We start from the raw sequence: 15,536 nt of genomic DNA, 5'->3' as shown, positions 1-15,536 counted from the left end.
AAAGTTAGCATTCAAAATCATCATCATTTCTAGATTGTATGGAAGGACTAGTTACTTTTGACAGCCTGGTCATAGAGTAACCTCTTTTCAGAGAACACTTCACGGTATCCACAGGTTCTCAGGAAGATTCATATCTTAACAGACTCCTGCTAATCAGAGACTTGCTAAAATAAAATGTGGTAGATATACATTCTAGTTATGCAGTCTTTCCAGATGTTTGGCTTCTGGATAAATGCTTATTTTTACATTTAGGATAGAAAAGAAAGCATATTGGTAATAATCCTTTGAAGAAGTTGAGTAGTAAAAAAGGCCCTAAAAGCCAGACAGTGCTAAAGAGTTATTACAGGCACTCTGTTGTATTCAATTCAATGGTAAATATTCACTGTAGGCAGCTTTGCAACTTCTGGAGGTCAGTATAACGGCACTGACATAGGCAGTCACTTGTGTTGGAGCTACAGTTATGGGATTGCTTAGTCTACGTCTTGGCCATTGTTATCTTAAATTCTTTTTTACTTAGTAGCTCTTCCTGGGTGATTGGTTCCTGTCTCTCTGCACTTGCAGATTGTTGATCTTTTGCTCACCCATGGAGCCGATGTCAACATGGCAGACAAGCAGGGCCGGACTCCCCTGATGATGGCTGCTTCCGAAGGCCATCTAGGAACTGTGGATTTTCTGCTTGCACAAGGTCAGTCCTGAGATGCCAGAGCTGAGTGGTCAGTGCCCATAATAACACAAGGAACTCATGATTTCCAGTGATGGATTCCAAGGAATGTTAAGAACATATATTATTATTAATACAGATGGTTAGAAAATGAGAAGTCCATTTCCTCTCCTCTTATATATAGTGGGACCCTTCTTACTCTCACGTTCTCTATTTCCTTGCAGGCATCCCCAAACTACTGCCCGCGGGCCGCATGCGGCTCCCTGAGGCCATTTATCCGGCCCCCCACTGCATTTCTGGAAGGGGCACCTCTTTCATTGGTGGTCAGTGAGAGGAGAGGAACACTGTGGTGGCCCTCCAATGGTCTGAGGGACAGTGGACTGGCCCCCTGTGTAAAAAGTTTGGGGACCCTGCTTATGGCTTCAGGGATCTTTAGTATTTTAATCAAATTAATATTCAAAACTCCTTAAATCAGTATTCTCCCAATTTGGATTTTTTTTGTGTGTGTGTAACAGAGACAGAGAAAGACAGAGAGAGGGACAGATAGGGACAGACAGACAGGAAAGGAAAGAGATGAGAAGCATCAGTTCTTCGTTGCAGCACCCTAGTTGTTCCTTGATTGCTTTCTCGTATGTGCCTTGACCTGGGGCTACAGCAGAGTGAATGACCCCTTGCTCAAGCCAGCGACCTTGGGCTCAAGCTGGTAAGCCTTGCTCAAACCAGATGAGCCTGCGCTCAAACTGGCAACCTCACGGTTTCTAACCCGGGTCCTCCACATCCCAGTCCAACGCTCTATCCACTGTGCCATCGCCTGGTCAGCCCCAACTTGGAATTTTTAATGTACACTCAATAAATGTTCATCTTCCAGGGATTGTATTTTGATTTAACTATATCAGTTGTTTTGTAATCCTGCACAACTAGTATTTTTCTTGTATCCAAAGGAGGCACATGGAAGCTAAGACAATTGCTGATAATGGGACCCTGTTTGAGGACTTGGGATATTATTATCCACCTGTTGTCATAAATTTCTTCTGACGTTTACCAACAGTCACATATTCCTGGCAAGTGGGAAATAAGTTAAAGGATTCACACTACCATCAAAACATTGCAGGTTCCTATAGATTGCTGTGACCTCAGTTACCTGGGTAAAACAGTGGCAAGTGATGGTGGACCTCTCTAGTATAAAGGCTGGAGTCACTGGTGCTCTTCAGTACTGTCTGGTGGAACTTGAGCATTTGCATGAAACAGGAGGTAGTGTCATTGTAACTAGCCTTAATGATTCCATTCCAATTAGCCTCTCCTGTTGGTAAGTTGGACCTAAAACATTTATCCATAAACATACACATTTCAAGGAAACCAACCTCCTGAGGAATCATGCCCAAGATACTTGAGTCAGGAAGAAGAAGAGGTTTCTTCACCCATCCAAGTACTAACCAGGCCCGACCCTGCTTAGCTTCCAAGATAAGACGAGATTGGGTGCATTCAGGGTGGTATGGCCATAAACAAAAGAGGTTTCTTCTAAGATTTCAAACTATAGCTTAATCATACTGGATCTTTAGCTCTCACAGGTGGGTTCACAAGAATCAGAGAACTGCTTTCCCAGTGTGCAAAGTGGTTCTTGCTTCCCCAGTACAAGCTACCAAACAAGTTTGGTTTTCTATCTCTCTTCACTTCTGCTAAGAGCGGGTTGGGGGAGGAGGAGGGATGTGCCTCGATTCCCAGGATAAGATGCGGCAGGAGTACATGTCCCAGAACAATCCAAGTCTCCGGAAGAAGGCAGGACTCTTCAGCCGCTGCTAACCTTTAGATAACTGCACAGTGCCTGCCATATTTCAATAAAAAGCTCATTGGGCACAGATTCCAGCAAGTTCTTCTCTCTTAACCAACGACAGAGATTCTGGTCTTTGTCCTATTTCATTTTTCACACTTATATCAGAAACTTTTACTAAATCAACAAATTCTGCAAACATTTATTTAGCCTATGTTATTTATAGAACACTATACTAGAAACTGTGAATGATTCTTAAAAATTAATATGATAGCCCTGGCCGGTTGGCTCAGCGGTAGAGCGTCGGCCTAGCGTGCGGAGGACCCGGGTTCGATTCCCGGCCAGGGCACACAGGAGAAGCGCCCATTTGCTTCTCCACCCCTCCGCCGCGCTTTTCCTCTCTGTCTCTCTCTTCCCCTCCCGCAGCCAAGGCTCCATTGGAGCAAGGATGGCCCGGGCGCTGGGGATGGCTCTGTGGCCTCTGCCCCAGGCGCTAGAGTGGCTCTGGTCGCAACATGGTGACGCCCAGGATGGGCAGAGCATCGCCCCCTGGTGGGCAGAGCATCGCCCCTGGTGGGCGTGCCGGGTGGATCCCGGTCGGGCGCATGCGGGAGTCTGTCTGACTGTCTCTCCCTGTTTCCAGCTTCAGAAAAATGAAAAAAAAAAAAAAATTATGATATAGTCTATGCCAGTGATAGTCAACCTGGTCCCTAACCACCCACTAGTGGGCATTCCAGCTTTCATGGTGGGCGATAGCGGAACAACCAAAGTATAAATAAAAAGATAGATTTGCCTAACCAGGTGGTGGCACAGTGGATAGAGCGTCGGACTGGGATGCGGAAGGACCCAGGTTCGAGACCCCGAGGTCGCCAGCTTGAGCGCGGGCTCATCTGGCTTGAGCAAAGAGCTCACCAGCTTAGACCCAAGGTCTCTGGCTCCAGCAGGGGGTTACTGGGTCTGCTGAAGGTCCGCGGTCAAGGCACATGTGAGAAAGCAATCAATGAACAACTAGGAAGTCGCAACACACAACGAGAAACTGATGATTGATGCTTCTCATCTCTCTCCGTTCCTGTCTGTCTGTCCCTGTCTATCTCTGCCTCTGTAAAAAAAAAAAAAAAAAAAAAAAAAGATAGATTTAACTATAGTAAGTTGTTTCATAAAGATTTATTCAGCCAAACTTAGCGAAAATTTGACATAAAGTACTTGGTAAGTAATTATTATTATATGCTTTAACTTGCTGTACCTCTGCTTTATAAATTTTATAAAGTAAAGTTACTTCTCTACTTTATAAGTCACCATTACTGTGGAACCGGTGGGTGGTTAGAAAATTTTACTACTAACAGAGATACAAAAGTGGGCGCTAGGTATCAAAAGGTTGACTACCCCTGATATATACTCTCAGAGGGTCCATAATCTGGCAAGGAAGGGTTTGAAACAAAGATAAATAACTACCTTAAAACAAAGAATCCTAAATGCTCTGATAAAGGTGTTTGAGTTAGAATAGATGGACTTTGAAATTTGAATAGGAAGAATGTTCTGTATTGAGAGACGGGGAGTAATGTAATTGAAAGGCAAAGGAGGAGGAACAGACAATGCTGAACAGGTTTGGGGAAATAGGCAAGTTGTCCAGGAAAGTACGTGAGGGCTGTTGAGAAATAAAATGGGAAATGTATGTGCAAAGCAATTGGAAAGGAACGGGCTAAAACAGTTTGGAATTGACTCTAAAGGCAATCTTTGAAGATTTTTTAAAAAGGACTTGATGCCAGAGTTGTGCTTTTTTAAAAAAGTCACTCAGGCCTGACCGGGCAATGGCACAGTAAGATAGAGTGTCAGCCTGGGATGCAGAGGACCCAGGTTCAAAACCCCAAGGTCACTGGCTTGAGCAAGGGGTCACTGGCTCCATTGCAGCCCCCCCCCCCCCCCGTCAAGGCATATATGAGAAAGCAATCAGTGAACAACTAAGGAGCCACAACGAAGAATTGATGCTTCTTATCTCTCTCCTTTCCTGCCTGTCTGTCCCCATCTTTCCCTCACTCAATCTCTGTCTTTCTTGCTAAGAAAAAAAAAGTTGCCTGACCTGTGGTGGAGCAGTGGATAAAGCGTCGACCTGGAAATGCTGAAGTCGCCAGTTCAAAACCCTGGGCTTGCCTGGTCAAGGCACATATGGGAGTTGATGTTTCCAGCTCCTCCCCCCTTCTCTCTCTCTCTCTCTCTCTCTCTCTCTCTCTCTCTCTTTCTCCCTCCCCCCCTCCTCTCTAAAATGAATAAATAAAAAAAAATTTTTTTTTAATTGTTCAGGCAGTAGCATGAAGAATAGACTTGATGAAGGAATTCTGGTAGGCCAAGGGATCCATTAGCATGCCATTGTAGTAAAATAGATGACAGGTAACGAGCCCTAATCCAGGTGCAGTAGCTATTAGAACATTAGAACAGAAGGGTCAGTGCCAAAATGATTTTGGATATAATGATTGGTTGCATGTAAGATATAAGAAAGAGGATGAGTTGAAGATAAAGTCTGAAGATGGCCTGACCATGCGGTGGCGCAGTGGATAGAGTGTCAGACTGGGATGCGGAAGACCCAGGTTCGAGACCCCAAGGTCGCCAGCTTGAGCGTGGGCTCATCTGGTTTGAGCAAAAGCTCACCAGCTTGAGCCCAAGGTCACTGGCTCTAGCAAGGGGTTACTTGGTCTGCTGAAGGCCCACGGTCAAGGCACATATGAGACAGCAATCAATGAACAACTAAAGTGTTGCAACACACAAAGAAAAACTAATGATTGATGCTTCTCATCTCTTCGTTCCTGCCTATCTGTCCCTCTCTCTGACTCTCTGTCTCTGAAAAAAAAAAAAAAAAGTCTGAAGATGGATGTTTGGGAGAACTGTGATTCCATTAACTCTAAGAAGGAGAACAGAGAGGAAGAAGATTACAAATTGAATTCTGGAAGTAAATTGATCATATGGGTTTATTTCATATGTATCTCCTTTCAATTTCTTAACTCCAACTTTCCTTATATTTGGAAAATCAGTTTATCTGTAATATATATCCAGGACCTTCTTATCCTGCTTTTTCCACTTCTGGAAGCTCTGTCCAGGGAATTTAGAGATGTGGTGTCTAAGAAAACCACTTGGATTCTGCCCCATATTCAAAATCGTTCCATGTTAGAGTCGATGTTTTATGTACCAGGATGAAAAGATAACCTAGTAATACAGAAATGGCTTTCATCATTGTTAGAGGTATAGTGTCTTCCAGCCCTGCATCCTGCTATGGGAAGCCACAAAGTCTGGTTATCTGACCTCTAGGGATGCGAAGGTGAGAGGCCAGGTAACTGCTGAGCAGACCTTGAGCTGGCTGTGGCAGGTCCTAAGCTCGATCTGACATCTGAATCCTGTCCTCCTGAGGAGGCAGCATGGAAAGTGTTCCATGTGCAGTAAGTTGATCGGTAATAAGTATGACGTGCCAACTGTGTAAAAAGAATCATCTTAGGTACTCTTCCAAACTAGTAAGGAACTAACAGGCTCTTTGCCATCCAAGAGCTTACAGTCTAAGCTGAGAACCAAATGTATATTGAATTTTAGACTAATTACAAAACAGTATGTATGTTTTGTGTATATTACAAAAATCAAGTGAGCTTGATCTTTACAGATGAAAATAGAAAATTTGAAGGCAGATATAGAATATAAAAGGGGCTAAGAGAGTAGGCATGAAGTTATTGAAAGCTGGCTAATTTAATTAAACTTCAGATTTCCTCTGTGGCCTAGGTTCAGTCTCTTCCCATGAGTCCATTTCCCTCACAGTCTGTCATCAGTTGTAAACATGTACTGAGCTCTTAGTTTATGAAAATCTCTCTAGGAGTTTATATTTTTATAAATGAAAAACTTTCACTGAGTTCAGAAAACATTCATTGACAATTTATTGCAAGCAAGTAGAATACATTAAAAAAAAAAAGATTAGCCACAGAATAAGGTGACATGTTAAACAGACTGTAGAGGTGGTAAGAATGAATCAATTGCGAGAAGCTTTGTGGAGATGAGAGTTTGAGATGGTTCCTAGGAAACAGGCAGAAGTGAGAAATGTCATGGGGAAAGAAAAGGCATTCTACATGTAGAAGCAACGTAACCAAAAGAGAGGGTTCAGAAACATTTATGCGAGAGTCTAGACCAGGGGTCTCAAACTCAACTCAGCATGTGGGCCGCAGAGCAAGATCACAGCCGTTAGGCGGGCAGCACTAGGTCTACAAAAGGCAACTGTTACGCAACACTTTTCTCACTGCAGTTGAAAACAAAAAAAAATCAGTACAACAAGCACAATCGTACATGCAGTTTACTCAGTGTCACAAAACGACCAGAAACTGTAGTTCGCATCACAACTGCTGTTAACTAAGCTAATATCTAGCTAGGATGCTAGAGAAATGAAAAATACAAGTAGGCCCCTAGGCTTACTTAATTTTATCCAAAATATTTTGAACTTCGTGGATTAGTCTGTGGGCTGCACAAAATTGTTCGGCGGGCCGCATGCGGCCCGCAGGCCGCGAGTTTGAGACCCCTGGTCTAGACTCTAGAGGCAGTGAGCGCATCCATTTTGCCAAAGTAGAGGATTCTCACAGGGGAGAAATGAACTTAAAGGACAGAAAGTATGCTTGGGGATAGATTGTGGAGGACTCAGAATACCCAGTAAAACAGCTCTCTCTTCTACTGAAAGTTTATAGGGTCCATTTTTTTTAACAGTTATTGTTGAAAGGTAACTTACATACCAGGCACAAGAGCTGTGCTTCGGCAGAGTGTACACCTTAAGCGCCAGCTTTCCCTTCTATGAACTTTCATGTTCCGTCTCTTGTAGGTGCTTCCATTGCTCTGATGGACAAAGAAGGACTGACAGCCCTCAGCTGGGCTTGTTTGAAGGGCCATCTCTCTGTGGTCCGTTCTCTGGTGGATAATGGAGCTGCCACAGACCATGCCGACAAGAATGGCCGCACCCCCCTGGATTTGGCAGCTTTCTATGGTGATGCTGAGGTGGTGAGTGCCTTTAAACAAACCTCCTGGTCGTAGGGATAGGGAAGGTTTTCCACCCATAGTGTTATCTGGGGTGGCAGGTTATGTATGGTGATTCCTGATATAAAGTTCTTGGATCCGTACTTGATAGAGGACAGGAATATTCAAAACACCATTAACAAGCAAAAATACAGGTATGTCCTAAAATACCAAGGCTACCCAGCCTGCTCAGACCAGCAGTTGAATAAAAGGCAGGCAGCAGCCAGAGCCCTCGGGGGCAGTGCTGCACCATTGCACTCATGTTGACTGCTCTGCTTGGTCCATGTGCTAGGTCCAGTTCCTGGTGGATCACGGGGCCATGATCGAGCACGTTGACTACAGCGGAATGCGCCCGCTGGATAGAGCAGTGGGGTGCCGGAACACTTCTGTCGTTGTCACTCTTCTGAAGAAAGGAGCCAAGATAGGTAGGAGAAAGGAAGAAGGTGCTGGCCATCTGTGCCCAGGGGCCAGACTGGTCCAGTGGTCTGGCTGCCCTGGGTGTTTGTTGTGAGTGTATATAGTTTTCCCTCTGCCCTGGCCCAGTTACTGTCCAAGTGAACAGGAAGGCTCTTGGCCCAGAGAAAGCCGTCTGAGCCATGGTCTACACCACCCTGTCTAAAATCAGATGGTTATCTGCCATGGCCCCAGTAGCCTTAGCCAGGAGGCTGCTCTGATCCTTAAGCACATCTTAGTGCTAATGCCTCTGTACCAGCCCCACCCTCTAAGCATCCTGGATCCCTGCACGGCCGTGAGCCTCTGCTTTCCCTGCGCTGTATGTGCTTCAGACTCTCAGGTCCCTGCTGCTGCTGTCCCATTCGCTCCCGGCCCACAGACGTGTAGACAAGGGTTGGCTTATATGCTGGCTTTTTCGCTGCCTGCTCTCACTGCTGCTTTTTCCTTCTTTTTTTTTTTTTTTCACCTTCATCCATATTTTTTTTCCTCTCCTACAACTTTTTATTTTCTCCTTTCTTTGAAGGTTGTCAGACGTTACCGAGTCGCCCACGAGGTATATTTCACTGCTGTCAGCATCAGGCGTGGTCTGATGGCTTGGTCAGCTTTGCCTTCTCCTCTTTGATTTAGCCTGCATGAGTTCCCCACACCTCTAATCTTTTAATTTACTTCACCTTAAAAGGAGATTTTTTTTAATGACTGTTGAAGAGAATAACTTGAACTTTTTATAACTAACCCTGAAAAGCATAGTTGGTAAATAATTCAGGTATATCTGTAAACTAATCGATTTAACCTTTTCTTTCTCTTTGGGGGTAAAATAGTCCTCAATAACGTTGGCTTGTTTCACATCTGTCTGACATTGGGACTGTGCTCCTGGTTCACAGTAACTGCCGGCAGACCTGTTTGATACAAATGAAGGAAGCCTTCAGAGTCTTAAATGGTTTCCCTCTGCAAAGTGCATATTTAAATATTAATAGACTAAACAGCTGGGGGCTTTGAGTCCCAGATTCTAAAATAAATTACTCTTCCTAGATATTTAAAATCTTACTTATGGTGACATTTAATGTAAACCCTTTTTCCCAATTCCCTTATTTAAAATAACTCCGAAGTAAGCCATTGCCTGCCCAAATGCAGTCTGCAGGATTTGCTGCCCTCCTGTGGTGCAAACTCAGTTCAGATAGTCTTATTTTAAGGTGAATACAAATCCAATGCAACTTCTTGGCAATGGGAGTCACTAAGATACTCCCAGGTCTAAAAGATGAGGAAATTGTTGTGGAGCAAGTTGTTCTCTCAGCAGAAATTCCCCCAGGATGTTTTTTTCACCTAGCTTCCTACCACCCTTACATTGTATGAGTTTTTTACCCATCATGCATCCTGTACACTACAGGTCCAGCCACATGGGCGATGGCTACCTCCAAACCAGACATCATGATCATCCTGTTGAGCAAGCTGATGGAAGAGGGGGACATGTTTTATAAGGTGAGGGGAGGGAAGGACAAAGCTTCCTCAAAACTGTTTTCTGTAGAAACAGAATGTATGTATATAGAACCTACCAAGGTCTTGACAGTTCTCATCTTTGGTTCTAGAGACAAAGGGAGAATGCCATCCCTCATAAGTTGAGGATCCTGGGTTCTTCCTTCCCAACAAGAGAGCAAGAATAGCCTACATGTGTCCATAGCTGATCAACCTAAAGACTTAGTTTTTAGCCACTGATAGGTTGTTACATAGATTCTACATGGAATCTGTAAGTGGGACCTGAAAGTTCATGAGCCAAGTAAAAGTAAAATTATGTAGTACTGTGAACATATTTCTGGTCCATGAAAAGTCATTGATCTTACCTTTCATACTTAATATATCCACAGATTTAAAGGTCTATAGTAGTAATAGTTTATCAGTACTTCTGAGGAGATTAGGCAACCAAGACAAATAGCAATTACAAGATTTGCTTGAAGTCACTCACTGAATGACAATAACAGAAGAATGGAGTCTTGTACTCACAGTTCAAGCTGCAGGCTCCGTGCCCTAACACAAACTCATGGCCTGTAGGAAGTCCCTTAAGAGTATTCCATGTCAGAATTACCCCGTTGTGTTAATATTAGCCGAATCCTCTTCTCCTAAGGGTAAAAACAAATCCAACCCAGCTTGTCACAGTGGGTGTCACTGAGACATCTCCAGGCCAAAATGAAATGACTGTGAAGCACGTTATCCCCCTCTCCGCCCCCGCTGTGTGAGGAGTGTACAGAGTTCCTGGAAGCAGAGTTGTCTTCCCTGAGAACCTTTTGAGTGAGAGTCATGATAGTCTAGGACTCAAGCTTCTAGGAAAGTTGCATCCTAACCCAACCATGATTACACATGACTTCAAAGAAGGGCCTCTTTCGCTGCCATATCTCTGGAGTTGATAATGGACTTAGATGCTCCCTCAAGCATCTAAACCCCGGTTATTACATAACTTCTGATATTCTGAGATACAGGGAGTCCTACCTTCTAATGAGAATTAGCAGAACTACTGTCCCACCCAGAATTCTTCCTTAGAGGACTCCAAATCCCTCTTAATGAAAGGTGCTAGAGAGAAAATAAGAGACCAGGATCCCTGGTAAAGTTGCAGCTGTACAGGAGGATTGAAGTGGGCAAAGATCAGCTAAAGAGTGGGGGTGCCTCCTGCATCATCCGAGGCTGAGCTGACAGATTTTCAAATACAAATTGTAGGAAAAGTTCAAGGCTCCTGTGACCAGGTCCCTAAGCTGGTCATAGATTTACTTCATTTGGAAAAATCTCCCACATAGAATCACAGAGTATAAACGTCACTTCTCTACCAGCACCCTACCCATGCCTTTTCCAAAAACAGGGAAAACTGATTGATATTATTTTATACCTTGAGATTAGGAACCAGCAAGTAGATTATTTTAGGTCCTACATCCCTGGCGAGGAAGAAAATGACCTCTGAGAACTGGCAAGGTGCATCATCAAACAAAGAGTTTCCCAGACAAGCCAAAATTCAGGAAGTAGTGATAACTTTGGCACGTTGAGGACTAGGAAATGATATGTGTTCCTGGGAGATCAGGTCAAGAAAAAGCTCCTTTGAAATGATTGAGATCATTCCCCTGGGAATCCAGTTGGGAAGCAAGGGTCCCAGGCCTGGATTTGTTTCTCTGGCTTGTGTCTTGGGTAACCCCTTTTACACCTTCCCTGACTGGGAGAGCCTCTCACCTTCAGGGCCAGACCTACTCTCTAGGTGGTGTTGGGGAGGGTTAACCCTTAGGAATAACTGGAGAGAGGACAGGAGTGGGACCAAACTTCGCTGCTCAGCAGACCGACTATGTTTTGCCATCTTGTCCTCCCATTAGAAAGGTAAAGTAAAGGAGGCTGCCCAGCGCTACCAGTATGCTCTGAAGAAGTTCCCTAGAGAAGGGTTTGGTGAGGACTTGAAAACCTTCCGGGAACTGAAGGTGTCTCTTCTTCTCAACCTCTCTCGATGTCGCAGGAAAATGAACGTAAGTCCCTCTCATCCCAACTCCTTTCTTCAGTACTGGAAGTTGACAGTCTGTGTCACTCACTAGCTTTTAACCAGGCCTCTGAAATCCTTCTCTGGCCCGTTTAGAACTTGGTTGTCCTTCACAGAGCACTGACATTTGCAATTTGAAAGAAATCAACTCTGAGTACAATCAGCATCTCAAATTGTAAAACAGTTAATGCTGTGGGCACTCTCTCAGTTTCTGAATTTTCATAACTCCTACTGAAAGTGATTGAAGTATTCTTATCATCCTCCCCACCCCCAAATCAACTTTCTGGTCTTTGGGAAAATGTGAGAGCAATTATCACTAGAATTCCAGCTGCAGTTAGATATGAATTTTAGTCATTCCCTTTCTTTCTAGAAGACCTCTGAGTCACTTACAAAAAGGCTGGAGAGAGGGCTCAGGAGCATGAACTTCAAGGTTTAATTCCTAAGGCTTATCGTGAACTTTTTACTTCTTTCCTCATATTTTTATTCTAGCATGCCATGGCCCTTCTTTTCTCAGGGAGGATCTTAGCACTCTTCTGGTCCTTTATTGTCTTCCAAGGAGCCCTCAGTCCTTCTTGCCTGCCTTGCAGATGCAGCCTCTGATGCCCTCAGCACCTTGCCATGCGAACCCTCCAGGGCCAAGAGCCCTCTCTCAGACACTGGGAATAGCTAGGATCATGGCAGAAATCTCTGACATCCACTTGCCTGAGGTCTCATAAAGAGAGAGAAACAATCCAAGCAAACAGGAATATTGATCAATAAGGAACTCATTTGGGTAACAGTGAGTCAGCCTCAGTGGCAATGGGTCTGCTGCCAATACCAGAAAGATTATTTGTGTGCATGATCTTCATATCCTCTATCTAAAACCTGACAGAGGAACCTGATACAGACCTGGGTGTCTCAGAGGACAGTTAGGGCCTGAAGAGGCAGAGTTGCCCCAGGTGCTAAGGACAGTGGGGCCGTGGTAGAGGTTCCCGGTGAGAGGGGAGGGGGAGGCCTTAAGGGAAGGTGGTAAGTAAGGTTCTTACATGAAACAGAAGAATCTTCACCAGTGTCCTATGACACCAGCCAGTGAAAGTGAGACAAAGAGCAGGAGCTACTGCCAACCTGCTGGCTTTTTGTTTGCCTAACAAATAGTATACTTCTTAAGTCATCTTCCCTGGCATACTGATGGTCTCGAAAGAAAAAATTAAAGAGTAAGGTTGGAGCCAGAGTAGGGTTAGAAGACAACCTTGATAAGATGGAATACTTGCTCTTTAGCTGCACATTTGTTCAGAAATAGTTAAAAACCACCTCCCTTGACCAGTGCTCTGCTTAGCACCTGAAGTCTGCCTTCTTGAGCACAGAATTGCCCGTTTTTGTTTTTTAATTTTTACCTGTGCCCCAAGATCTTTGTTCTGCCTAAGGCATTAAGAATTATAAGTGTAATCAGAGGCTACTGTGCTGTCCTATGGCTTTGACATTAGAGGAGAAGGGAAAAACTTCTTTTTGTATAAGGGTAAAACTGCAGCTTTGTGCCTCCATGAAGTCTCAGTGATCAAGAGGCAGGTGATAGCCCAGACCTCAGTCATAGACTGGGTCCCTTGTTTTTTATTTTAAATGTTTCCTAAGGGCCTGACCTGTGGTGGTGCACTGGATAAAGCATAGACCTGGAATGCTGAGGTCGCCAGTTCAAAACCCTAGGCTTGCCTTGTCAAGGCACATATAGGAGTTGATGATGCTTCCTACTCCTCCCCGTTCTCTCTCTCTTACTTTCTCTCTCTCTCCTCTCTAAAATGAATAAGTAAAAATCTTTTAAAAAAACAAACAAACCTACTTCCTCTATAAAAAAAATAAATGTTCTCTAAGCAAGGAACCACTTAAGAGAAGGAACAGACCAGAGAAGACCTCCAAAATAGAAAGGAAACTACCATTTACTGATCATCTGCTATGTTCCAAGAACGGTGTACAGGGCATTCAAATGCTATATTGTTCTTAATCCCACCTGTGAAGTAGATATGGATGAGAAAACATACAACACACTCTGAACTTGAGCCCGCATCTGCTGCCCCTACTTCATGGTCAGCGCAGGCCCCATCCTCATGGATTGCAGCCATCCCTTAGAAAACCAGAGCTAGTGGACACAGCTGGAAGGTAGACAGTATGTCATGATAAACTATTTAGTTGGTTATATTTAAGTTAAAGCTGGGTTCGTTAGGTAGTTCACGACATAAAGTGAAAGCAATTAGGAGTCAATTAATAGGTAGAAACACTCATAGCAAGCTAAATAACATAGACTTTAATTCACTCACATTTAAGACGAGTAGCCGGCTAAGTCTAGGTCCTCACTTTGGTGGGGCCCCAAACAAACTTGCTTGGAGAGGCACAAAGCCTCATGGCAGTTGCCAAGAGGTCTCGGTGGGTGACGTGGAGTCTGCATTGGACTCTCGGGCAACTGCCATGATCTTCACCCCAGCTACTTTTATCTGATTTGGCCACTCATCACACCATAGAGTTACATTATCACACTTCATATGTCATGGGCTTGATAAAGTAAGATTGAGTTATCAGAAAAGGGAGTAAACCCATTACCCCTTGGTAATTGGGCCTTACATAGTGGGCTTTTATGTAAAATATAGTTAATCACATTAATTCACACATGGTATTGGCACACACGTTGAAACATATGGAGGTATCTCAAAAGGGCGTACCTAGTTACACCTAACTCACTCTTAGTTTCCTTTTTACATTTTATATTTTGATTTTATGTTTACTATAACAGTAGGATGAGGTTCCATGTGAGTGTAGATGTTTGTGTTTGCCTCATACACACGTGTGTAACTAGTTCAAGTTTCCAACGTCAAGTGCTTCATTGGGTTGACATTTGGCTTCTAGAATATTTTCATACTTACGGGCACATAAATTCCCATGAGTGGTTGTAGGTCCACACAGCACAAAGGCAGAAGGAACTTTCAAGCTGTGGGCCACATGGCTGGAGCCATACCAGGCATGTGAGGAATCCCAGGTGTTCCGTCCATGAGTGTCAAAGAAATGTACATATGATCTATGTTATTCCCAAGTTGTCTATTTTTTCTATCTCTGCAATGACTCATTTGCACACCTATTGTAATGACAGGATTTTGGAATGGCGGAGGAATTTGCTACTAAGGCCCTGGAGCTGAAACCGAAATCTTATGAAGCTTACTATGCAAGAGCAAGGGCAAAACGCAGCAGCAGGTGAGGAGAGAGAGAGAGGGTAAAAAGCAAGAGGTCTCTTTTCTAACAATCTGGCCAAATTAAGATTGGCAAATCTTCGGGGCTATGGAAATCTAGAGCATTTCGCTTTGGGTAAAAAATGCCTTTTCATTGTTGGAGAATGGCACCTTCTTCCAAGAAGCCTCTGCCATATCTCAATCACTTTTTGACCCCCAAAGCAGATAGCATAAGGAAACACTGTGACCTCAGAAGAAGTCACTTAAGCAAACATCCTCTCAGCCCTTTCAGAGGGAAAGTAGGATGGGTCACTTACATCCACAGCTCCGCTTTCTTTTCCTGTAGTTGTTTAAAAGGGAATCCCTGGCTTGTTTACAGTCTTCCTTCTGGGGCTCCCCTCAAGTCTGGTGGCATCAAACCTCCTTCTTACTAAACCCCCGCTACACCACGCCACGTCACACCACAATACACCACACCACACTACACCCTCATGGAAACAGGAGGCCCTTGCTACTAGCATTGAGAAGACCCACAAGAAACTCCATCCCTCATGCCCATCTGCTGTGGTTTGGCCAGGGGGCAGAATAGGCCCCACAAAGTCCTAGAACCTGCCATCAGTGATCTTTGGATAATTTGTCACTGTCCTTGATGCCTCCTTCCCAGCATCCCACCCTTCACCCAAACGGCCTGAGATTCACTGATAAAACCAGGTGGGGATATGCTCCTGAAAATCAGACCCAGTGTAAGTCCAGTGACAACAGTAGCAGTAATATTAGTCTTAACTAGCTGGGGTAGCAGAGTTCTTCAAAAGCTTGACTATCAAGTTCTCTTTCCCACTGGTAATTCCTTCCCCCAGGGCCCATTGCTCTTTATCTGGGTAGTATTAGCAGAGAGGATGGGACTGTCTCTGACAGTTCATGTCCTCATTTGTAAATTAGAAT

At 44.2% G+C, this 15,536-nt stretch overlaps 1 protein-coding gene across 7 annotated transcripts in view; it reads left to right on the top strand.

Moving 5' to 3' along the window:
• Window positions 1–15,536, top strand: part of TANC2 (tetratricopeptide repeat, ankyrin repeat and coiled-coil containing 2) — a 398,932-nt gene that overhangs the window by 375,089 nt on the left and 8,307 nt on the right. For 5 of the 7 annotated variants that reach the window (XM_066262671.1, XM_066262670.1, XM_066262669.1 and 2 more), the window contains 7 exons: window positions 562–685; window positions 7,264–7,439; window positions 7,747–7,879; window positions 8,431–8,460; window positions 9,292–9,383; window positions 11,249–11,395; window positions 14,519–14,619. In XM_066262671.1, the coding sequence (XP_066118768.1) occupies window positions 562–685; window positions 7,264–7,439; window positions 7,747–7,879; window positions 8,431–8,460; window positions 9,292–9,383; window positions 11,249–11,395; window positions 14,519–14,619 (803 nt within the window). The remainder of the gene's footprint in view (window positions 1–561; window positions 686–7,263; window positions 7,440–7,746; window positions 7,880–8,430; window positions 8,461–9,291; window positions 9,384–11,248; window positions 11,396–14,518; window positions 14,620–15,536) is intronic. The other 2 variants (XM_066262672.1, XM_066262668.1) reach the window with 1 other exon arrangement.

The sequence above is a fragment of the Saccopteryx bilineata genome, chromosome 2 (assembly GCF_036850765.1).
Source record: "Saccopteryx bilineata isolate mSacBil1 chromosome 2, mSacBil1_pri_phased_curated, whole genome shotgun sequence".
Classification (NCBI taxonomy): Eukaryota; Metazoa; Chordata; class Mammalia; order Chiroptera; family Emballonuridae; genus Saccopteryx; species Saccopteryx bilineata.
The sequence above is the reverse complement of the archived record's forward strand: the minus strand, read 5'-3'. Positions and strand labels throughout refer to the sequence as shown.